Source organism: Calypte anna, chromosome 11 (genome assembly GCF_003957555.1).
Source record: "Calypte anna isolate BGI_N300 chromosome 11, bCalAnn1_v1.p, whole genome shotgun sequence".
In the NCBI taxonomy this organism is placed as follows: domain Eukaryota; kingdom Metazoa; phylum Chordata; class Aves; order Apodiformes; family Trochilidae; genus Calypte; species Calypte anna.
The window spans coordinates 7471355-7497047 of record NC_044257.1 but is presented as its reverse complement, the minus strand read 5'-3'; the positions used below and the strand labels follow the sequence as shown (position 1 = coordinate 7497047).

Here is a 25693-nt window from a genome sequence, read left to right as displayed (position 1 = left end):
TTCTCATCAACACAAGTAGATCAAATGGGCAAAACAACTTTCTGGGAGGTATGCGGCAGGAGAAAAGGTTTTTAATTCCTTCTAGCAGCTACTGAAGAACAAGGCTTTTGAATGACATTTAAAACAATATGATAAAAAAAGAAATATAACATACCAAGCCAGAAGAAATGTCTAGCTTGTGCCTTCTTGTATGCATGGTAATTAATGTAGACCATTTTGAGACAGCCTTGGCTGTTTAGAAATCTTCTTGTAAATGTTTTCCTTAATCATTAAATTCCAAAAAGATCTGGTTTCACATCTCTGTAGAGGAGCTCTGTGATATTCAACAACCCCAAAATGAGAGAGGATTTGTTGACACTTGTGTCCTAGCAGAATTTTTGGTGAAATTTTCTCTTCAATCTTGTAAAATTATGTCATGTGTAGTTTGAAATTCTTACTTTAAGCAAAGTTACAAAGTTTGCGTTCACATTCATGAGAGTGGTGCTTTGGTCTCCATAACTATGGTGAATAAAAATACACACGAGTATAAAACCAGAAAATCCTATAGGAGTTTATAATCATTAGTGATTTTTTTGTTTTGTGGGTAAATAAAAAATTAACAGGGTTGATGACGAGAATTTAACCACAATTGTCTGTACATGAAATACGCACATGTACTGCTATGAGGTGTCTGCATCTGGAATGCATAGCATTTGAAGGTTGGGTGTGAGCTGAGCTGATAGACTTCACTGCTTCCTGCCTCCCCTCTTGATGTTGTAAAGCAAAGGAGAAGATGGCTGCTTTGTGCCAGGAATTCAAGCTCTCTGTAAAACATTAATGACCGTCAGTGAGGCCTGACCATTTATCTCAATTATCAAATTATTGCAATTGCAAAGAACTAATTATTCCAGTCCAAGTACCACAGTGGTGTGTTTTACCAAATCACCTAGTGCCAAATCACGAAGTGTTGCATAACTAGTAAAGCCTGCCCTTCAAGCCAGTAAGGTCTTGCTCTGCTTGCAAGACAGTTATAGACTTGTAGTAGAAGTGGATGATGAAGGCGTAAGGTTGAATTTATCTTTTGAGAAGACCTTGCAGGACACTTACAGACATTTCTGCGAGAAAGTAAATGTTGATGACTTTGCTTGTGATTAAAGTGATGTTCTAGAATAAGAGGCTAAATTCATTTCAACCAGATTCCAATCTGTGACATGCTGAAAAAGTGGGTTTTAAAAAATTTAATTGTCAATATGTTTAATTACATCTGATTTCTTAGTTAAAGGAGAATTATAATACCTTTGCTTTTGGAAAACATTTGTGTGTCATGGGTTGTATTGATGAGCATGTTTAAGAATGTGCTTCTAGTGCATTATAGAATGAATTATTTCTATTCTAAAAGGTAAATGTGCTGATATCTTCTCTGGTGTCAATGATTTGTAGATCGCCTGGAGATTCGTGCAGCTCGAATTCTTTTGGATAATGATCATTATGCTATGGAGAAGTTGAAGAAAAGAGTTCTGGAGTACTTAGCTGTCCGACAGCTTAAAAACAACCTCAAGGGACCTATTCTTTGTTTTGTGGGACCCCCAGGAGTTGGTAAAACTAGTGTTGGAAGATCAATTGCAAAGACTTTGGGTCGAGAATTCCACAGAATTGCTTTAGGAGGAGTCTGTGATCAGTCTGATATTCGAGGCCACAGGTAACTATTTCTTCCTTTCCTAACTGCAGTTTTTTCTTTTGTTCATTACAGAAAGTATTGATTATTTAAAATTTTTTAGCTGATATGAAGAATTTTTGCTTATTTTAAACAATGCTAGTTACTCATTGATTTTTCTTGGTATTCAGTTGTATTATTCAGGAGAGAATTTTTGTAATGGGAATGGATTTGTTCAGATACAGCCTTTTTCTTTGCATCTTACGGCCTTTATAGTCATAGAGGAGAAGGGAATTTCATCTTCAGTCAATCTTCAATCTTGGCACTTTGAAGTAAAATTCAATACAAAGTCTTAATGCAAACCCTTAAATATTGGATCTGATTGTTCTACCTCTTAATAGGTATATAATGATTTAGTTATGCAGAATAGCCTGTGAATGCCAGTATATTGCTTTGTAACCATGTTCTTTGCTAAAGTAAGAGGGGAAATGGGTTGGTAATTAGCGTTGCTAGAGGATAGCAACTGAGTATCTTAGAGTTGTTAGTGTGCTGTATTTCCGTTATGAAAGGAAGTTTATGCAACTATACTCACACTTGAAGATTTCAAAGATTATTATTTTTTGTCCAAGTTTATTCCTGTGCAAATTCTTCTATAGTGAATCTGCAGGGCTAGTGTTTTGACAGTTACCTAGAGTTTGTAGCTAGATGGAAGAACCATCTGTAAGGTTTTTCTTAGTGCAGGTTTGTTCTGCGTACTCACTAACTTCTGGGAGTTAATAGATAAATTTGTTCTAACAAACTGATTTGTACTGCACAGCAGAGCTCTGTGCCTGTGCATGTGTTTGCTTTGTGAACCTGTGTAGTAGCTGGCCTCTTCACCCATTTGCTTACATACTAATAGAAAAAGTGAAATTCTCTCCTTCTTCACTATTCATTATTGTTGTAGTTCATAAACTGTATTGTTTAAGAATTCTGCTGTTTCAGATTACTTGTGGTATGGGTCCTGAAAACAATTTAAAATGATTCAATAATATGTTGTTATTAGAACTGAAACCACTAGAGGCTGTTGAATACCAAGCATTATAGACATAGATAACTTCCAGGGCAAAACAAGACTGAAGCCTTTATAACTGAGAAAAGATCTGTGAAACTGACATTATGAGGAAAAATAAAACTTTCATCAACTCTTACACAATTGCCAGGAATTCCTTAATGTCTTCCATTTGTCTTGTTTGGCTTTCTATCCTACACTTAAAACCAATAAAGAGTAAAGACAGCTGGACTCATTTAATAATGAGGCTTTTAAAAACTTTTAAATTCATCTGTTTGTAGCTGTCACTGTAGTATTCTTGAGTGCATTATTTAATTATTAATGCATGTTAGAAGCTAACCATTAATATTAATAATTGCTTCAAATTAGCTGATAGGGAAGTATTTCATACAATAGTTCATTTTTCATAGGCAAAGGAAAACAATATCTAGAATTAGAAAAACTATCGTGTCGCTCTTCAACAAACAAGCTTCAGAGCAGTTATTATGCTTTTTTGTAGGTAAAATCAAAACCAAATGATATATACTGTTTTTTAAACTCTGTTTATTTTTTTTCCATTTGTGCTTCCCAGAATAGGACTTAATCAAATTGAAAGTACATCTTTTCTGTAGACCTCTCTCTGTAATGTTCTTTTACATGAATAAATCCTTCAGATTATTCCCAGGTGAGGGAGTCTGTATCGTGCCTCTGGTAGCAGTCATAGACAGGAATTGCAGAGGTGGTCTGAAAGTGGAGGAGACACAGGCTGCTGTTCTGAGTTTTACTGTTAAGTGGCCTGATTTTCTAATGCCACATGTTAGGACTCATTCTTTTTCTCTTAAAAGCTTTTTGTTAGACTCAAGGCTTAAATTAAGGATTCCATTAACAGAAGAACATTGCAGAAGAACAATACTGTATGTGCCTCCCTAATGTATTAAACATCTTAAAAAATGTACTAAATGTACTAAAGCATAAAAAAAGAATCTGTAGTTTAGCTTCACATGAAAGTAAATATTAATTGAAATAACATTTGCTTTGGCCACTTATTACTGCTGTAAGTGAAAGATGCAGACCAATAGATTCAGCAAGCAAAATAAAGTACATTAGGTGGCAGCAGGGTTGGGAATGCTGTCTTACTAAGTGTGCTCGTTCATGTGATGTGTAACTAGGGCAATAGGAGAAAACACCTAGTTTTGCCATTTCAGTGTGAATCATGTGCCTGCAGCTAGGTTTTGTGAATTCTTTTTGATTGGGTGAAGAATAGCAGCAACTACTGTTCTGCATTCCCAAAATTAAATCATCTTGGTACAAAACCAGAACTGCTTTATCAGACATCCTCCAGCTTTTGTTTGCATTTCCCACTCATATATACTATATGTTGAAATTTGCTGGCTTACATTTCTTGTTAACTTGTATGTTAAAAAAATTATGAGGGGGGGGGGGGAAGAAAAAAGCAACAAACAATCCTGAAGGATGCCTAAGAACCCTTTTTTTTCTAATAAGCTCAATGTGTTTAAGACCTTCTAAGCACTGATGTTTGGTTTAATAAAGGAGCTACATGATCTTCTGTGTTGTGTGTGATTTTCCATTTTTAAAAAAGAAAGAGCTAATTTATATATAGCCATGCTGATGAAATCCCTGTGAAACTTCTTCCTTTCAACCCTAGCTAAAATAATGAAAATCAGGAATAATATTGCATTTAGAGGCTACTGTTCACCACCAGCAGAATTCAGTTTCACAAGTTACATGGCAAAGTTTAATGGCCAGAGAGATAAAAGGCCGTATCTGTGTGTAATTTTAATATATACTAGCTGGTTTATTTGTAAATATCTGCTGGGTATATCTTAGTGAGGACTCTTTTGCTGAGATGTAGTCCATAGTAATAATAATAATTTAGAAATGAAAATGGCCTACCTGTGTTTGTATTTTCAAAGTAAAATGCTATGCTATGTTTCTTTGCCATCCTACATATGATGTTTTCATTTTTGGATATCTTGAGGCTTTGAATAGTAGTATAATAAAATAGGTATTACTCCATCTTTAATAAATTAAGATACATCACAGACATGAAAAAGCTGAATTGATTTTTGTGATTCTGTGATACCTAGGTATTTGTTATCCTAAAATTTATAGTCCAAGTTTCTATTTAGTGATACTTGATCAAATCACATAAATAAATTTAAGCTTGTCTTCATTTGAAATTTAGTGAATGAATTAAACATTTGTACTGGAGTTAGTTGTTTAGGTTTACCAAGTCTGGAGATGATTGAAAATACAAGAAAGAAGACAATATGAGAGAGGAAGAGTGACAATAGTCAGTTGTCAGGTGGGAAAGGAACAGTAAACTGTTTCTAGGCACCGTGGAGACTGAGCATTTTGCAGAACTGCTCCATGTTTCAAACAATAGTTTCTTTAATTTTGATGTTTGAGTTTCTTGAAGTACTCTAGGGTTTTATAGGGACCCATTTAATCCTTTTCATAACATGGGATCAATTTCATTTGGACTGCAGTTTCTATTTAAGTTTTTTATATGGTAGCTCATGACCTATGACTAAAAAAAATTTAAAATTTTGCCTAAAAAACCCAATTCTTTTCTGTCACTGTTAGAATGTTTTCCTTCTTGCTTGCTTTAAAAGTTATTTATTTTTTATATTAAAAAAAACGTGTTTCTCTTAAGGTGTTGATTTTGCTTGTAAATTGTCTTGAGTACATTTGGATTTTTCTGCTTTTTCTTCTGCACAGATCTTGGTACATTGTGCTTCAGGCTACCTAGTGTATGGGATTTTCTAAAATGCTAACAATCTCCCACAAGTGCAAATATGCTATTAAATACCCAAATCTATCTGACCCCCAGATAGCCATGAAATCTATTTTCAGGATTGTTTGAGGGGAAAAATATTTCAATTTATTAATAACAAGTATCTTAAGAAAGAAAAATCCCCTTATGTTTTTTGGGTTGTTTTGTTTTTTTTTAAATAAGCATCTGCTTGGAAAAACTTGAAATGTGTTTTTAAAAGTAGTATATGTGTGTACATGGGTATAAACAGATCTATTATTCAAGCTGCATGATGTCTGAAGCAGATAAAATTATTTGCTAGAGCAGTAAGCACGTTTTGTTAAAAACAAATAACCCACCCAAAACAGCAACAACAGCAAACCCACAACCAACCAAACCACAACACCATCAACCAACCAAACCACAAAAAGTTAAAATAATAATAACCTCCCCCCACCCAAAAAAAAAAAACCAAACCAGAAAACCCACAACACCAACAAACCCCCCAAAAGAAATCTACTGATTGCTCCAATGATTATTTGGGTTGCACTGGGATGTGATTCTGTTCTGTGAGCTTCAGTTCTGCTTCAGTTTTGTAATTTTCTCATTGCATTTTGTAGAATCCTTTCATTCATTTGGCAAGGTGGGCTGTGTGCAGATGGAGAATGAAGTGGCATGCTGGTATAATAGCTTCCCCAGTCAGAGCTTTGATCAGTAATATGTGTTAAATAGTGAAATCCAAAGAGCAGATGAATTCACTTGCTCACAGCACAGTGACACAACACAAGAGCAGTGAGGTAGATAAACTATTTCATGTTGGCTGCTGAGTCTTTAGCAGCTGTCTCATAAGAGTGGTAATAGGCAAATCCTGTTGCATTCCAGACGATTTAGAAGACTTCAATAACTTTTAGTATTTCTCAGATCTAGAATTGAATACAGTAACTGCAGTTTGTTCCATCAGTGGTTAATATAACATGGAACCAACACCGTTGCTGTGTAGTTTGAGTTGATTTTTAAAATATATTTAAAGTCTTATCTTGTATCTTTTGAAATTACTCCCATGGTATTTTTAGTTTCATCTTTCCAAATGTCATCTTGTTTATTTTGGACTATATTGAAACAGATCATATGGCAAAGCCAGGCCTGTTCTGCATATCAGCTTTGCAAGGGTCATGAGATAGGTACGATAATTCAGCATTTCATGAATCTTTCTTCTTTAGTGACCAGCATTTCAGACTCTTAATTATTATATTTACACACATTTATCACAAAAGGCTGTGATAAAGGCAGCAAACAAGGTATATAGATGCATATAAAATGTAGTTCCTCTGTGCAACGTGAAAAAAAGTTTTTACCACCTTTGCTGAATAAATTCAGATTATACCCTTTTTGTTTTGTTGCACTGTTCAATTATTTCATGTTGAAATGGCATAGTAAATAGAATTATTTTTGTGAGTATTAATTAAAACATGCTGTATATACAGGGGAGATCAACAATACAGTGTATTTGGAATTTTGCCCACACTGTATGAATCCCGTTGCAATGACAAAAACCCAGTATCATCATTGTTCAAATATTAGTATTAATGGCATTCCCAAATCTGCTTCCGCTTGTTTATACAGTACAAGGATGCTTGTACCCAATCATGTAAAATGCCTGCAAAGCCATAAATTTTGGGTATACCTTAATGCACATGTTTATCTTTCCAGACCAGCAAGTGTACCATGGGACTGGAATTTTCGTCTGCTGATACAATTGCTTCAGATGAATATTCCATATTTCTATCAATTAGTTCTGAAAAGTTTTGCAAAGAAGCAAGAATTATTACAATGTTGCTTATTCTTACATTTTCCTTTGAGTTTTATTTCTGATGTTTCTACTTCTATTTCAAATGCTTCTGACCCCTCTTTCTCCATATGCATTTCTCACAGGCGCACCTATGTTGGCAGTATGCCTGGTAGAATAATCAATGGGCTGAAGACTGTTGGAGTTAACAATCCAGTGTTCCTGTTAGATGAAGTTGATAAACTGGGGAAGAGCTTGCAGGGGGATCCTGCAGCAGCCTTGCTTGAGGTGAGAGATGTTAAACTACACGCATCGTTTCATTTGTAATTAAAAGTAATTAAAATACTGAACTAAGGAAGGAAGATTCACTGGACAAAAGACAGCATGTCAGTGTCAGGTTTATTATTCAAATGCCAGCTTCTGTGTTTTGATGTTGTCTGCAATGCAAATACTGTTATACAGCATGTGATCAAGGCTTAAATAATACATATCTGGGGGACTTCAGGACATTGATTTTAATGAACAAATGCTGTTACCTGTAAGAATGAACTCTATAGCCTATGTAGGCAATGGCACAGCAAGGCTGAGCCGGGCAGAATGCTTGAGGCTGTCAGAGCAGATGATGTAGCATCAGTGTGCTTAATAGGGTTGGGCTGTACACTTTTAGAATTTCCTTATACTGCTCTATTTTTACACTCTCTGCCTCTCGTTGATGTTCTGTCTGGCTCTAGGGGCTACCATCCTATTATTCATCCTATCACTGTTTCAGCTTAACTGTTTCTGTGATTGTTCTTGAGTTTAGTCAAAAGGAGTTGGGTTAGTAAAAGATAATTGTCCAAATTTTTTGAACTAGCCTGGCTCACTTTCACAAAAACGAGTTTGTGAAACTTTTTGATTATGCTTCTAGGGCATAATCCTAGAAGCATCTCAGCTGTCAGACACTGTCAGGTGTGGTCATTTCTGTAGCTGGGCTGATGTAGGTGACAATGGAAGTGATTGTGGTAATATTTGCCTACAGAGTCATTCTAATGACTGACAGTGCCTAAGACAGTGATTTGAATATGAAAAATGCGACTTAAATTAAGGTGTCATGAGCTCATCTGTATGCTGTATGGATTTCTGCAAATGAAATGTCAATTGACATTCTACCGATGTCATTATTTTCTTCCTGCTAGATAGTGTAAAATTACTGTTTTGACAAGACCAACTAGTTCTTTGACAATCAGTATACGAACAGGCTATGGTTTGAGGGCTGTGTTTTGATCTTTGCATGTTAACATGAACTAGTAATAATTGAAATGTGCCAGAAAACACTATAGCTCCACTTTTTCTAGCTTTTGGAAATTAGAATTTTTTACCAGTGTATTTCTCAAGTATTTACTACGCATTTCTAGGGTGCATGAAAAGTCCACAAGTGAAAGAAAAACAAGCAGGGGAGTATGAAAAATATTCAAATGCATTTTCTTTGTACTTTTGAATTGTGGGATTTTCTTTACTCTTTGCTGTTTATGGTAATGAGCCCTGTTTCTGAGTTTGCTGATATTTCTTCTGCCGTTTTTCCTTTAGATATTGAACTAAGCTGGCCTAAATCTAACCAGTGAATAGAGGAAAAATACCTGAAAATTAAATTTTGTTAGCTAGATGACCATTGTTCACTAGGCAGTTCAAATCAGTAATGAAACAATGATTTGGCATTTCTTAGAAGGAAAATAATGTTTTTGGAAGTGTTAAATCCAGTTCTGTTAATTAATACTGTTAATTTTATTCAACCTTTGCTGTTTCATATAATTTATTTTTCATTCCCTGTCTTTCATCAGAGAATTGGCATTTATGTTCTTCGTCTATCATGCCAAGTATGTGAGGGCAAATAACTTTTATTTTTTAATATGGTGTTTTAATTTTTGATAGTTTGCTGCTTTGGGATGCTTCTCTTTTCATTGTTTTAAACCCACATTCTCGGTGATACTCAGCTTCTGCCATGGGCTCATCAGGTTAGCTTCCAGCCTCTGGTTGGGCTGCAGTCTTTATGTCAGTTATTACTAATTGGCCATTAGTTGCATCTGGAGAAGTAATTGCTCTATTAAGCATGTCTGGGCTGCTCCCATGTGGGATCTATGTATTCCTCTACTGCTGTCTAAACGTCCTGAAGCAGGTGCTTTACCTCTTCTAATGGAGAACTCATGCCTGGACATAACAGCTTAATTTTCGTCTGCTTTTTGTGGTTTGAATAATTGGAAAGTCCATCTGGAATGAGCAAAGGTGGCTGTTATGTAGGAGAATAAACAATAGTAAGGTGTCACCTAGCTGGTACATTTGTTTTTCTGACAGACTGCTGCTTCTTGTTTGGTAAGTGCCATCATTAAGTATAAAAGGCACATCCTTTTTCCTTAATGTGTAGATGTGTTAAAATCTCACTGACTTTCTACAATGAGATACATTCAAGAACAAAATTGCCATACTCCGTAAGCTTGGAGCAAAGCTTGATGTTTTATAATTGCTGGATATGTGTTTAGTTCTTCTAGTTCTAATGCTTCTGCAGAGTCGTTGCTTAAGCAAAACAGAATGTCTTCCTATTTCCAGTTACGGTTCATCAACAAGGGAATGCTTTAGTCTAAATTTAGATGTCCTCTGTTTAAAACAGAAGAAAACAGAAACTGATCCAAGAGCCTGATAACTGAGTATTTGTATGCAGGAAAATTAGACCAGGAGCATAGCCAGGCAGTTAAATGTTCATGGAACTTATTTTGGATTTTATGGTAATAAAAAGCTGGTACAGAGAAGCTTCTGTATGCATGTGAGCTGTCAGTCATAAATTAACCAAGATGTTTTGTTCACTGAATGTTCTTTCTGTATGTGATATTCTTGTGTTAGTTTTAATATCTTTTAAGACTTTTGAACTTGAGCAAAGATACCTAGCTAAAGAACAGTTCTATTTGGTTTGGAAAATCTGTTTTAAGTGCATAGCTATGATACTGTCTTATTCTAAGAAATAGTTACTGTGACAAAGAATTATTAGTCCAGAGAAACTGTAGCCCTTGCAGAAAATCTCAGATAATGAGAATGCAAGTTGGTTTTCATTAAAGTTTGTGTTTGTTGGATAGTACTCTTTGTGCATGATTACAGCATCAGTATTTTGTGTATCTTTGTGAATAATATTATAATCATTACCTTAGCACTTAGTAGGTTTCATAAGGATTTCTAGTTGCAGACTAGGAAGAGAAAATTGCATGTAGATAAATGTTATAGAAAACTATACAACTCATTATTTCCAGAAAAATCCCTTCTACTAGCTGAAGCATTTGCAATTACTTCCAAAGATGCTGAAAAACAATGTATTCTACCAAATCAAGTTAAGTTGAATTAGGATTTGCTGTTTAAATTAGGTTTGAAAAATTTGCAAGAGTAGACTTGGAATGGAGACTACTATTTGGAATGGATCTTCCCTTTAAGAACACTGCCTGTTGCTGTGTCCCCCTACATTTTAGGGCTAGATTGTAGGACTAATTGAGGTAAGAGACATCTATTCCTGATTGAATTACTTGGCTAGTCAGTAAACCTGAAGGCCTACACCTTCATCAGTAAACAAAGGATCAGTTGATAGCAGCTCCTTGTTGAAGAGGGTATGAAAAGATTTTGAATAACTTACAGGCAACGAACAGTAGCATTCAGTAAGTTCCAACCTTAGTTTTAGAATTTAGGCATATACTTCAGTATGGATTAAGATTTCACTATCCCAGGGAATCTGTACCTTGTATTTTATTACACTCGCAATGCATTTCCAAATTTGTCTTAAATCTGTGTAGTATTTCAACATAAAATCAGAAATAGTTCTGTTTTTAAAAAGTTCTGCTGTGTTTCTGGCATTGTTTAAGAAAAAGAAAAGAATTTACTAGGTTGTGATCATAAAACATTTGTGATCTAAAGATTTTCAGCTCTTCAGAGATGGAACAGAATTTAAGAAAAATGAAAATTCAGAATTGTTTCTTTCATAAAAAGCTAAGAGGTGCTCAAATTCAGTTTTTCAGAACTATCAACACTGCTCTTGGCTGTAATTCAAATTGCTATGACAAGGGGTGCATTCATTTAGGTATAGGCAGATAAATTATTTTGACAGCAGTGTGCTGTTTCTCAGGAGATGCATAGGTCCTATTACTGTAACATGAGAATTATGTTGCTGTAGCACTGATAATTCATCATTTGGGAAGGAAAAGCTTAGCAGTACTTCAAATTGGGATGGGATGGAGGTGGCTGATAGGTAGTGATATAGAAGCCAAGTGTATGTTGTTATATACCATGAACTTCCAGTTTCCATCACCATTAAAAAAACTAGAAGGCAGCATGTTAATACCCTTGTGATCCACACACACACACATATATATATGTATATTTATCATCTAATGCAGAACAACAGCTTATTCAACTAATGACTTAAATATACTCAAGTGTTCCATTAGCACACCTTAGTACTACTAAAAGTGGTAGGAAGACAACACTGTTACTCAAGCCATAGTTATATTTGTGCAGAACATTTCTGAGGCTGTTCAGACAGACTGTTGTTACTCTTTAGTGCTTGTTTAATTTTGTCTGGTTTTTAATCACAAAGTTTGGGGGAAAAGGAGAAACACAGATGTTGCCTTAGGAAAGCCAGGGCTCACCTAGAGTCAAATTTAACAAAGCCAAAATGAATGTAATAAAAATGTTCATATTTAGTTCTAATTGAGCTACTGTATCCATTTTGTGTTCATTCTTTGTAAGGTCTTGGATCCAGAACAAAATCACAGTTTCACTGATCACTACTTAAATGTAGCCTTTGATCTGTCTCAAGTGCTCTTTATAGCTACAGCCAATACTACAGCTACTATCCCACCTGCTCTGCTGGACAGAATGGAAATTATTCAAGTTCCAGGTAACACTACAATGTTTTTATTAAAGTGGTTGCTTCAAGTCTTTACACAATGATGGGATGTTTTTCCTAAATAAAAAGCAATTCCTCTTGGTAAGCCTGCTGGGAATATAGACTGACTGGCCATAATTGTTAAAAGAATCTCATGGTGATACCTGCACTAAGGCTTCTGTCATGAGAATAAAGTTCAGCATGGCACTTAGGAAAATTAATTGCCATGTTTATGGAGCTACATCGATATATTCTGCAACACTATCTTAACTCTCTGATGTGTTTGTATTCTCACTGGGTTTTACTGATTCATGGTATTAATATTCCAACAAAGTATTGGACCTTGAAACACTAAAATTGTTATTCTTGTTTCCATGAATTCAGTTACAAAGTATCATACCAACAGCCTTGGAAATTATAGATTTTTTTTTGTTAGATTCAATCAGGTGCAATTGTAAATGGTAAGAAAGTTGACTATATCACAGTGTATAAGCAAAAAGATTATTAAACATATGCTTATTTCTTTTGAAGGATACACACAGGAAGAAAAAATTGAAATTGCACATAGGCATTTGATTCCTAAACAGCTTGAACAACATGGTTTGACTCCACAGCAAATACAGATTCCACAAGTAACAACTTTGGACATAATTACCAGGTAAATCTGTTACTCATTGCTTTAAGTTTAAATAAGTTATTTTTCCAGTAACTAGTAAATCATTTGTAAAGTGATAAAACAAATCATTTGGAATTGTTCTTTCCAGCACTCTGTCTGGCTCTGCTGTCTGATCTGATTCATCCTTCTCTACATAATTTCTTGCTCTGGCTCTCAGAGTATGGCTCCCAATCAGTTGTATTGACACAATTGGCAGGGCACCGTGAATAAACAGGAACACTTAAAGCAAGTGTTGCTGCAGTGTTCAGTGTGTGAAAGCATGGTCTTTATTTTAAAAAGTGAAGTTTTATTTCTGTCATAGAAAAAATGGAAATTGCCATTTTGTTTCTTGTGACTTGATGGGCCACATTTGTCTAAAAAGTGATATTGGGTTAAAAAAATTAAATATGGGGGGTCTTAAAATATCTTGTATTAATAAGAACTACTTTTTTTTGTTGTTGTTGGATATGAGAGCAAAACTATTGAGCAAAACATCTTTTTTGCTTGAAAGTACCTCATTTGCAGTGGAAAAAATGCATCAGTATTCCATGAATTGAAGTATTTTATTACCAGGAACATAATTTTGACATTTAGTGAGTGTTATTGTCTGGTGTTTCTTTTTAATTCATTGACTTAAAGAATATATTCTTTCACAGTCTGTTCCTCAACTTTTAGTGAGCTATATTTTGACTTGTAAAATAGTGTCTCTTCTTAATTTTTATGCATCTGAGCAGAGCTCAGTGGTATTAGAATATTGTTTTGCATTTCACTAAGGTTCAACACCAGGTGTCAGTCATGTCAGCCACTCAGTAGTTCTGCCTTTCTTTACAGTTTTATCATCAAACCACAATTATTTAGATAAAAGCATGTGCCGTTTTTTTCCCTGTTTATTAGAGTAGCCCGAGATCTCCCTGCATTTCAGATCTCATTTTATTTGGATGTATTTTTAAAAAGAAAGTTGTTTTACATTTGAAAGGAATCTCTCTTACAAAGAATACCCACCAGTAAAACAGTTGTCTCCATGCTAGGTACACCAGAGAGGCCGGAGTCCGCTCCCTGGATCGGAAGCTGGGTGCTATTTGCAGAGCAGTGGCAGTGAAAGTGGCAGAAGGACAGCACAAAGAAACAAAGCCAGATCGTGCTGAAGTGGGTGAAGGAGAAGGTGTGTATCTTTTGCATGTTTTATTAAAAAGGAAAATTCTAACAAAGTCACTAGGAAGCTGGTATATCAACTTTTTCACCTTTTTTCGTATGCTGCTTTAAGGGCTCTGTTTTTAAAAGCTTTGCAGATGGAGTGATATCCTTATTATTCATGGCTCAAGTAGTGCCGAATTATGGCTTGGGACAGGAGTAATTTCAGTGTGCCAGGTTGGTAATTTAGAGGTACAATGGATAAGTTTCATAACTTAGTTATGCAGCTATGATTTGTGTGGTTTTATGTCTTCCCAGGGATTTTTGCACAAATAATTGATTTTTTTTTTCTTTAACAAAAGACTAAGAATTACTTTAGTAATTGTATTTAAAGGAATTCCTTAAGCATGCCAATTATTTTGTACTATAAAATAGATGTATGCTTGAAGAGCTTTTAATTTAGAAAGACTTAGGGGCTCTCTTTATTTACCTTTTAAAACTGCACCTATTCTATGAGCTTGGTCTGCTTCAATAGATCTGTTCTTATTTCCCATGTATGCAGACAATTAGTCATCCAACAGACTGAAGGAAATCTAAACATAGAATTCTTAAACAGCAAAAATATTTATGTAACTGCTTCACCAGTAGAAGTAGACCTCTTCCTAGTCTCAAAATAGAAAGGGAGGGAGGAAGGAAGAAGTCAGGCTCATAATCCAGTTCATGTGCAGCAAACAGCTGCTAACTGCTCCCGTTTTCATCCCCAAATTAATGTTCTCTTTAGTAAAAATGAACATCCATACTGTGTTTGGTGAAACATATGATGCAGAGCATAGATTTTTTTCTGTTGAGTTGTTGATGGAGGATCTCTGTTTTCTGTTGAAGGCTTCAGAGTGATTATTGCAGCACTAGATGTCTGCAGGAGTCCACAGTTCAAGGTAGATGAGAAATGTGAAAGGGAAGAATCCAGAGTTGAAACTGAACTTCTAAAATGTTGCTAGTCCTTAGTTTCAATAAAATCTAGCAAACACAGGGTATTTTAAAGATTTCAATGGATCCAGCTGACACTTTATCACAAGAAAGCTGTTCATTTATGGTCTTTGAGCTTTAGCTTGCCTAATTCAGTATTTCCCTCTTGCAAATGAAATCTTTTAACTTGTTGAGTTTTCTAAGTTTATCATAATGTCTGTGGAAACCATAATATCAGAAGATGTAATTCAGTCTACAAATCAGTGTTTTCTTAAGTGGATTCAACTCGGTTTTCTCAGTGTTTGACTTCAAGAAAGTGAACTCTCTCAGTAGCAGTGACTGTAGTTTAAATTGTTCCATCTTTTAAATGAAGTGCTGTTAAGACATTTATTAATGCTTTCCATTTATGTTATGTGCATCTTGTCTACCTTTTCTCCTCTGTTGAATTTCTCTGAAGTCAAGCAGTGAGTGTTAAAATTGCATTCTGTTAAAATTAGTGCTGGACTTGTATATTACCAAAGATAAGTGAAAACATCAAGTTAAGTGCTTCAAAAGAGAACAAAATGCTAGCATCTTGGGTTGCCATGCAGTCTTGAATAAGCCCAAAAGAAATGAGTTGCAAAGAGTTGCTGTTGTACTTCTGGAATTGAAACTGTCCATAAGAAGAAGCTGTACTAATACAAGGGAGGTCAAGATGGCTTTGTAGTTAAACTTTAGTATTACAAAGACTTAAGTAGAATGGTGCAGTTGGTAAGATTCATTTTACTTTATGCCAATAATGTGCTTATACTCTACTGTATTTTTAGCAGAATATGTTGCTTCATGCATTAGAGTGGGACACTTCTAAAAAATATTTTTGTTTGGTTTTCATTCAGTCTGTGGTAAACAACCAAGAATTTAAAACAAAACTAAGAAATATCCCCAAATACTTGCAACTTGATACAAATCATGGGATTGGTAGCCTATAGGTATTTCTTTGGATTTTTTTTCCCCTTTTGATTAATGGATATTTGTGCATAGCAATGATGAATTTTTATTCCAGTGCATGAATGACTCTGGAAGAACAGTTAATAAAGTTGTTGTCTCTTAAATAATTTCATTTAGATTTCTTAAAAGACTTAAAATTAATTTTTGTGCCATTCATTTGTCAGTTACTGGTGGTGGGATTGAGATCTCTGCATTTGGTACACTCATATGTTGTACATTGTGAATATGAGAGAGCAAGCTACAGGCTTGCCTTGCAGATTCTGACTTGCTGAAGCACAATTTTATTTGATTTATAGCATATCAGAATAGTAGCATGTTGCCTATTGTGTTTATTCAGCTGAGTGCCTTTTAGCTTGTGGGTTTGTAATAAAAGTTGAAAGACATTAGGTGGTAGAACCAGTAACTTTCCATTTTTATATTGATTAAATCAGATTATTAACTCAGAGTGGAGCATCTGTTTTCAAGATGCCTTTATAAAGATCAGGCTTTTGACACTGTTTGATTGTAGGCTCTAAACATGGATGATACCTGCCATAGCAGTACTGATGCTGGGAGATATGCTGTCAGGCTGTGTTTAGCACTTTCCAAAACTGAGTGACTGAAATACACTGGCAGCTTTGTATTGCCTTCCTTGCTCCTTTGACTTCTGATCTTTATAATGACGTTGGCAAGTAGGGGGAGGGTTCGTTTGCTTCAGTTGTTGAATTTGTACTAAATTTGAACTTCAGCAAAAGCACATGGAGTTATTTTTCAGACCTCCCCAGGGTGTCATCCATGTGTACAGTAACACTATTTGATATTTTACTGAAATGTGATCTAAGATTTATGAGACACTCGTCTAGTCTTTGACACTAGAAGAAATTCTAGGAGTCACAAAAATATGTGAAACTCTCCTTCCTATTTTAGTGCAACTGACTTGAGAATACAATGCAGCAACTGTGTCCTGAGGCACAATATCATGATACAACAGTTGAACCCAGAGTGAAAAATTATTTGTCTAATTTGGACTTGAAAGCAGGTTTAGGACAGATAATATTTAATGACTAAAAGTTATTAACTAGGGACTCTATCAATACTGAAAAATACTTAAAATACTTTAAAACACTTTGAAAATACTTAAATCCTAGTAATACAATGCAGTTTGTTCTACTCTTAGTGGATGAAACATTTGGTTTTGAATTTAAATAAAAGTTTGACTGAAGTGGTCAACATGAAGTGAACTTCAACATGAAGAGGAACACCTCTTAATGTAACATTAAATAGATTAGACCAGTGATTTTTCATCTTCTATAATTGTTTAAATTCCTGAATCTTCTATTGTTGTGCATGCATTACTATGCAATGAAAGATGGGTTTTTTGGTTGAAAGCAAAAAAGAAGTCAAAAAAAGGAAGCATGTGGGAAATTCCCAAAATATGGTGCAGAAGTCTGGAAGCTCAGTTTACATTCCTGTGTAATATAATTATAGCTTTAAATATATTTTAGGCTTGTGTTTTGGGGGTAAGAAGAAGTATCTTCACTGTGTGTATGTGTATAATGCTTTTATTAATGGCAGCCTCAGGGCAGGGAGGTACTGCTGTAAAACTGCCACAGAACCTTAGAAACATCTGGATTTCTCAAGTATTTTTAATTTCTCTGATATGTATTTCACTAAAATATTGCTTAGGGCTTTGGAGAAAATGGTAACGAGCCTTTTGCATCTGGATCAAATTCTCTGTGGAAATGACTCCACACTCATGTTCTCCTTCTGTATACAGTCACTTGAGCAAATGTGCAGGGTAGGCCCAGTGCAAACGAATGTTAAGTTCTTGAGCTTATTTATCCAAACAACCAGCTGTGTAGTCCCGTATAAACCAATTTTGAGGCTTTGATATGGTCCCTATTACAGTTCACTTTTGTATAGGAAATACATGTGTAGAGAGAAAAAAAAATCAAGGTAAAAAAAATTGTATAGGCAATAAATACAATAATACTATAAGTCGAGGAAGCAAAGTTCCCACTTTTGAGTCTATAACTACTGCTTTAATTACGTGGTCCCTTCTTGATGACACTTGAGTAGGTTACAGCTGTGGCTAATTGGGTTTTAAAGTGCTTCCTGAGGAGGAATTGTTTGCTGCTGGTGGTTATTGGTCAAGATACCATAGAAATATCTCATCCAGTAAAGAAAAGAGCAGAGCCCTGTGTAAGTATATTTCAAGATAAAAGCCAGAAATAAAGTCATTATACTGAAGCTGTTTGAGGTGCTGTTTGCTGAAGCTGAGCAGGCAGTATGTATGCTCTTTGCCGAGCTGGCTCTTAAACAATCAAGGGACATCAGTTTTGTGAATTAAGCAGCCTGATCTAGCAAAAAATGTCCCTGCCTGTGGTAGGAAGGTTGGACTAGATGATGTAAAGGTCCCTTCCAACTCAAACCATCCTATGACTGAGCAAATAGTCATAAGAGACAAAAATCAATGTAGCAAGTGCAATTGCAGAGGTATGTGCTGCATAGGCTGCAGTAATGGTGGGCTGTGGTACACTGGGCAGTCCAGTCTGACAGTCTGGAAGGAAGCAGTACACCAGGACCGGAGGAGTGAAGCTTCCCAGGGGAGCTGGTCTTCTGGTGTTGAGAGTAGGTGTGTGAGGATGGGGTGTGGAGAGAGAGAGGACAACAGAGTTACAGAGCAGCACCTCTGCTGTGTTGGATAGTGTGAAACAAGAGATGTTAGTGAATGTCATGCAGGCTTGCTCTAAGTAATACAGCCACGTGGCAAAGCAATGTATGTAAATCTGGCTAAAATGCTCCCACTTTATTTGACAGAACTTAATTATTAGTGTCAGAAGCTAAGCATTTAAATCCTTGTAGACAGACTGCAGAGAGCGCAGTTGCAAACGTACATAAAAGGAACAGTAGTTACTGAACATTCAGTATTTCCACACTTGGCTCCATATTCCATATTACACTACATAAAACATACTCATCTCCTACAAAAACTGTTTTTGTGCACAAATCTGATGAAAAGTGCAAAGGCCTTAAAGAACCTAACGTGTTTTGCTATTTGACCTAGTTTTAACTGCATTTAAGCGAGTTGCATCTCTGTCGGTGCTCTAGATTTAGTATTATCTTTGCTGAACGCATAGAACATGATTAGGCTTAATAATTAAATTTGGTGCCATGTGATCTTTTAATTTGACAAGATTTTTGTGAAAGATGGTTTAGCAGTTTCATGAACTTTCTGAGCATTTCTTTGAATATTTAATTTTTTCTGTCATAATTTTTTTAATTCTCCTGTCAAGAAAGTCTGCTAAAAATCCTAAATTAGATTTTTCTTCTCTTAGATTGCAAAGAGCATGTCACAGAAGATGCAAAAACAGAATCTATCAGTGACACAGCTGACCTGGCTTTACCACCTGAAATGCCTATTTTAATTGATTTCCATGCTTTAAAAGATATCCTGGGGCCACCTATGTATGAGGCAGAGGTAAGATCCTCATTTGTTTCTCCTTGACTGCTGTTTCTGTTTTGACTAGTTGTCTACTTTATTGCTAGACCGAGATTATACAATGTTAATTTTTAAAACTGTATGAGTAACAGAACTGTGTTCCTTTTTGTTCCACCAAGTGCTTTTCACCTGTAGTTTTTCGTTTGTTTTAATTCAGAGTAGATAAATAACATAATGGATAACTTTCTGTTAGCAAAGATGCCTGCAGCAGTGCTCAAGAATGTGGTGATGTTTTTCAGTTTATGACAGTTTTACTTATGTCTGTGGGTTGTTTGGTGGTCTTCGAAAAGACACCAAAAGTAGAAGCCAGGAATTCTGTCTCGGAGGCAGCTACATGAAGGACTGTCCCACATGGCTCCGTAAAGCAATTTAGCGTTTTTGGGTATTAAAACATCTTCGGTTTACACCAGGAGTTCTCATACATTCTTTAGATTGATGTGACTCTTAGCTATAAAATGTTTTAAGATCAGATGGGCCAGCTCTGTTCCTCAGTAGGCATATTCCATATTTTCATATTATATGAAAATGCTATCACTTAAATTAATTTGTTAGTTTGGTGTTCTATTTTCATCATTTACATGGTTTACCTGACAGTGTGGGTAGTATAAACACTATGACAGGAAACCAGTTGCTGATGTACTCCTAAATTTTCCTGTCTTTGTTCTGGAGAAAAGATCAGTAAACCAGGAAGTTAGATGGAATAGAAATGAAAACTTCAAGAAGAGGCAAAATTATAACTTCAGGAGTTTCCTGGCATAATTCTTCTCTTCTAGATGAGAGAACCAGGCTCCAGTTGGATTTGAAGGACAGAAAGGTGACAAGATAATGCAGGGGAAGCAGGAGAAAGTGAAATGTAGGTAAAGAATGAGTCTGGTTTTAGACCCAAACTGAGGCTTTTGGAGATTAAGGTTTTATCTTGGAAGACATTCTTAATGAGGACACAGAAATGAGGAAGCACTACTGATTGTGTTAGAGGATGATGATGGTAGCAGTGGAAGCTGGGGGAATGGGAGGTATCCCATTTAACATACTGTAATGTAACTAGGAACGCAGATTTCTGGACAGGAGTTCTCTTTTACTGTGGTTCTGTTGTGAAGCTTCTTTGACTTGTTTCTATGCAAGAAATTAAACATTTCTTTAAATTCTTTTGAGCAGTTTAATAAGGAATTAATCCCTTTCAGGAATTAATCAAATTAATTTTCAAGTCTGCATTGTAGTAAGGGACAAAATTATTTAAAAATGGGTCTTTCACTGTTTTACAAAGCAGTATGTGTTTTGCTATAGTCACTGCCTGAAACAGTGAAGAAACATACAGTTTCTTCTCTGCCTTTTAATAAATACATAACATAGCAGCTCAAAATAGCTGTATGATCTTTCATCAGGGTTTCTGTAACCCCTTGAAACTCAGGAAAACATACTCTAAAAGAATCTCTTGGATAAAGGAAAAAAAAAATCAAACCTGCAACTTTGATGGATAACGTTTCTTTCCCTCTCTGAACATGGGACACTGGGACTCAGAGACCTTTCATCAATAAGTGGGGACAGGCAGACTTTTAGAGAAGCAGATTGTAGTCTTGTGTGGGGTAGAGCTTGCTTAACTACTTGTCATCACCAAGGAGTCAGATTTCCCATCCTCTTTCATATGTAGCCTGACAGCATGCTCCTGTTTTCATTATTCAAAACTAGTTAGCTTGCAATAAACAAATAGATTGTGTTGTCTGACAGTACTTTGGGCTCTGGAACCACCTTTTAAAAGGCTTTTCGGTAGCATTTGGGAGCAAAACTGGCTTTTTCACACAAGTAACAAAGAGTCAGGGCAAATCTACCTCTTCCATATGGATTAAGTCATATGTCATTCAGTCAGGATTGCCTAAATACTTGAAGTCTTTTGAAGAGAAGATAAAGATTCTCATTGGACTGTTGAGGGTGGGGAAGGTTTCAAGAATTATATAACCAGATGTTTGCTATTGCCTTAAGTTAAGCAGCCACATATAACTCCTTTTCTGTAATTAATGTTTACACATAAGGCAGAATTACTGCTGAAAAAAAAAAATTCAGATAATGGACTTTTGTGTTTTAATGGGTAGAGTTGCTTTGAAGGCAACTAGCACATTGTTTTTGCAATAGATTTTTAAGGGCTATTTCCTAAACTGTTTCCTGTGTTATTTTCCTTCAGGTGTCCGAACGTTTAAGTCAGCCAGGTGTAGCCATAGGTTTGGCTTGGACTCCCCTGGGGGGAGAGATCATGTTTGTAGAAGCCAGTCGGATGGATGGGGAAGGGCAGCTGACTCTGACAGGGCAGCTGGGAGATGTTATGAAGGAGTCTGCACACCTCGCCATCAGCTGGTTGCGCAGCAATGCCAAGAGATACCAGCTGACCAATGGTAGGTTGGGAAAAATGACACTGCCTAAGACAGGTTGTATGGGACCATTGGTGTCTTAATGTAGGGATGCACATAAAGGAACTGTTAGTGCTGCGTGGAAATTAAATACCCTAAAAATTGTTATTTTTCAATAATTTGGTAGATTGTAGCACTGCTGATTAACAGTGGAAGAAATTACTTGGATTCATTGTGGAAATGTATTTAGTGTTGCATTAACAGAGGAAGGGGTTTCCAGCAATCCGTGATACACTGAAGATGGAATCAGCTCTAGAATTCGTTTTTTATAGGTTTTTCTGATTTCTGCCAAGCAGAGTTGTTAGTGGCCTGCCAAACAGACATGACTTGTCACTGTAGACTGTCCCTCCCTGCTACAACCTGGCAGTCTCTGTGCCAAGATGCTTCACCTTAGTTGTGGCAGATACTGCCTCTTCCTCATCTTTACATACAAGCTTTCCAGCACTACTTTTGTGATGTAAACACATCTACTCAAGTCTGTAGTTTTCCTCTAAAAATGAGACAGTTTCTCTTAAAAGTAGGTTTGCATTGAGAATTGAGTTGTTGAACTGCAGTGCAACAGGACTTCATGCCAAGAAACTTTTTTCTTTTACACTCTCCGCAGTTCTGGAAATGTGCTTTCTAGTTAGATCATCTGCTGAATAGTCAAATAATGGTCCAGTACCCATTATCATTTATGGCATTTAGATAGGTTAAAAACCTAAACTGAATCAATATATGAAGTGCTGCTGGCATTAACTCTATAGTTACAATAAGTGTATACATATATAACTATACACATGCCTCTTAAGTCTGCAGTTAGGTCCTACAGGTTAAGTAAGGTGAAAAGATTTAAATTATTTACTTTATCATATTGGTTAATGCTGGGTTTCTGTGTGAGTGCTGATTTTGAGTTACTGTTCTGTAATAAGGGACGTTTATGGTTTGGGACATAAAAAACCTAAAAATTATGTAGTTATTCTTTGGTTTGTACATTAAGCCCTACTCTCAATTTCCCAGCATATGTAAATGCCAAGCTCATTGATTAATTGGCTATGGTTTTGTCTAGAAATCTGGATGTAGGAAAGTTTGTTGAATATTCTTTTTTGTTTTCTATGGCCTCTGCACTATAGTGTTGTTTTTTCAGCCTACAGTTAAAAAAATAGTGCTAAGACTACTAGGTCTCTGGTAGGCTTGTAGAATAAAGACCAGGAACAAAATGGGTTTAGATTTTTCACATTCAAACCATTCTTTTTTTCCTTAAGCTTCTGGAAGTTTTGATCTCCTTGACAACACTGACATCCATCTGCACTTCCCAGCTGGAGCTGTCACAAAAGATGGACCATCTGCTGGTGTTACCATAGTAACCTGTCTTGCTTCACTCTTCAGTGGGCGGCTGGTGTGTTCCGATGTAGCCATGACAGGAGAAATTACACTAAGAGGCCTTGTTCTTCCAGTAAGCATCATTTGAGAAAAGAGCTAAGTTGTATTAATTCCCCGTATTCTGGATATTGAGTCTGGTTTTTGGCATTTACAAAAGCGAAGTCTTGCTGGATCATTCCCTAGCAGCAATCCAGTCTCATCTGGTGCAGCTGGAAGAAGCTGCTGGAAGCCAGCCTGTAGTACTGTACTGCTCCTGCCTGCTTTCCATTTCATGTTAAAGCCATTCATGATGCTCTTTTCACAGAAAGCACATCAGAATGCCTAGTCAAAGGAAACATAGAAATCTTAACATGCAAGATGGTCCCAAAATAACACATTTTAATTTCCAAACATTTCCTCAAACTACTACTACGAAAGTATCTTCACTTTGAAGAGTTATTGCTTAAAGCTCTTATAGTGATTGCAGATAGGTTACTTTTGAAATCATCTTTATATGTGTATTTTAAGATTCTTCTTACATTTTGGTCTTTGTTCACCTGGCTGCTGTTTGCATTAAGCTTCTTCAAAGCATGAGGGCAATGAAGTTTTCAAACGAGTATTTTTAATTTTTAGTATTGTATAAGTGATTAAGCAGATATGGGAGTTATCTCACATGAAACAACAGATAAAGGATGGATGATGTTGGAAAAGAGCATTCTGTTTCATGCAGTAGAGAGTAAAACAGGTAACAAAGTGAGGTAGCAGAGACTGGAAGAACTTTTGAAACAGCATGTGAAGTACTTTTCTGTGCATTTCCTGTTGTACAACTCATTGTTTAGTGTGGCATTGCACCTTTACAACTATATTCCCCCTAAATCTAATTATTCTTTTATCTTGAATATCTTCTCATGTAGGTGCAGGATTTCAGCATGCCATATTAAAAAGAAAATGAGTTAAGGCTATTATTTCTAAGAAAAAAAAATAATTCCCTGCATTCCTAGATTTTAAATTTTTTTTCCTTGTTATTAACTATTACAGAAAGGATAGTGTAGCATATTAAAATAGTTCCCTCATTAGGCATATAATGAGCTAAAACTACTGTTGCATTTTTAATTACTTTCCTAAATGACTACAGGAGGGATAACTTAACTCCTAATGTAATTTGTTCCAATAATTACTTTACTAGATTAGTATCATGGATTTTTATACATGTATTTCTTCTCCTTACTAGGTTGGAGGAATTAAAGACAAAGTCCTGGCAGCACACCGAGCTGGACTGAAGAGAATTATCATTCCTCAAAGAAATGAAAAAGATCTTGAAGAAATTGCGGTTAATGTACGGCAAGATTTGACTTTTGTTATGGCAAGCTGCCTAGATGAAGTTCTTAATGCAGCTTTTGATGGGGGATTTGCAGTTAAGCCCAGAGTTGAGCGTTTGACTAGTAAACTTTAAGCAGCCAGGCTGAGATTACTTCTGTATCAAATTTAATAGAGATCAAGAATTACCAGCTATATTCGTATCAAGCACGAGATAAACTTGATTGCTTAAATATGGGTGTAAATGCAGTAAAAATAAAAATATTACCTACGGCAGTTAATAATCTGAAACCACATTTTATGGGCGTTTGCTGCTTTTTCCTATCATTAGCAAAGACTCATAAAAAACCCTACTCATTTTTGTGATAAGATTCAAGTATGAGAAAGCTGAAGCTGTTGAGAAACAATTACTTAGCTTATCTGGAATATAGGTATATAAATATCAGGAGCTGTTTACGTATTTTAAAAGGATACACCCACAAACAGGGGCTAATAAGTAATTCTGTGAGCTGTATTAAGAGAAAACAAATTGCAGCAAACGCAGTACAGCAGGATAGTCTAATGGAAAGGGGGCTGTTCCCAGAAAGCAAACTGATTTAGCACAAAATTGTACTTATTTAGGAAATGAACATTCAAGAAGCAGCAGCATTACAGGAAAACTGTTTTGTTTTTTTTTAATCTAAGAAAAATTCTTAAAGGGATTTAAACAGAAACAATATGGTTCAAATTAAGTAAGTCCTTTCAGCACTCGGTTCTAGCTTGTAGTGAGGTTAATGCAGATGTCATTTTTCAAACCTAATTCTTGTGTAGGGAGAGATAATGTACCAAGTAATTTGTACTTGCAGCACCAGCAGTAGGTGGAGCTTACTTGAAGACCTTATGAAAAAGCCTGGTAATACTTTGGAGGGACAAAGTAAGTGTCCTTCATTCTTACTGATACAGATCAACTTGATTCAGGATGCCTATGTTAGTAGTTTAGCCTATAAACATTAAATCCATTTAAACAATACCAAGAAAATACTGGATCATCAAATTGCATTAGGTACTGAATACTGTGAATAACTGAAGATTAAAGAAAGTCTGTCAGGATTCCATCTCAACTGATAGCTTTTTCTCTTTCTTCGAATGTTAGTGACGATAAACTTTAAATTTCTGTAATTAATATCATTGAGTTTTCTTTGTTTCATACTAGGAGCAATCACAAGAGAAAACCCAGTATGTTACTTGCTCTTCTTACTCATTAATTCTGAAAAATTCAAATTTGCTTATGAAATAATAAAATGCCTTCATGTCACTA

The 25693-nt window shown here is 35.7% G+C and overlaps 1 protein-coding gene across 1 annotated transcript in view; it reads left to right on the top strand.

The window, feature by feature from the left end:
* The window catches only part of LONP2 (lon peptidase 2, peroxisomal), a 33668-nt gene extending 7975 nt beyond the window's left edge, over nt 1-25693 (top strand). Inside the window, exons 7-15 of the mRNA XM_030457830.1 lie at nt 1420-1678; nt 7372-7513; nt 11981-12131; nt 12651-12777; nt 13803-13936; nt 19176-19318; nt 21516-21723; nt 22983-23173; nt 24311-25693. Of these exons, the coding sequence (XP_030313690.1) occupies nt 1420-1678; nt 7372-7513; nt 11981-12131; nt 12651-12777; nt 13803-13936; nt 19176-19318; nt 21516-21723; nt 22983-23173; nt 24311-24532 (1577 nt within the window). The 3' untranslated portion in view covers nt 24533-25693. The remainder of the gene's footprint in view (nt 1-1419; nt 1679-7371; nt 7514-11980; nt 12132-12650; nt 12778-13802; nt 13937-19175; nt 19319-21515; nt 21724-22982; nt 23174-24310) is intronic.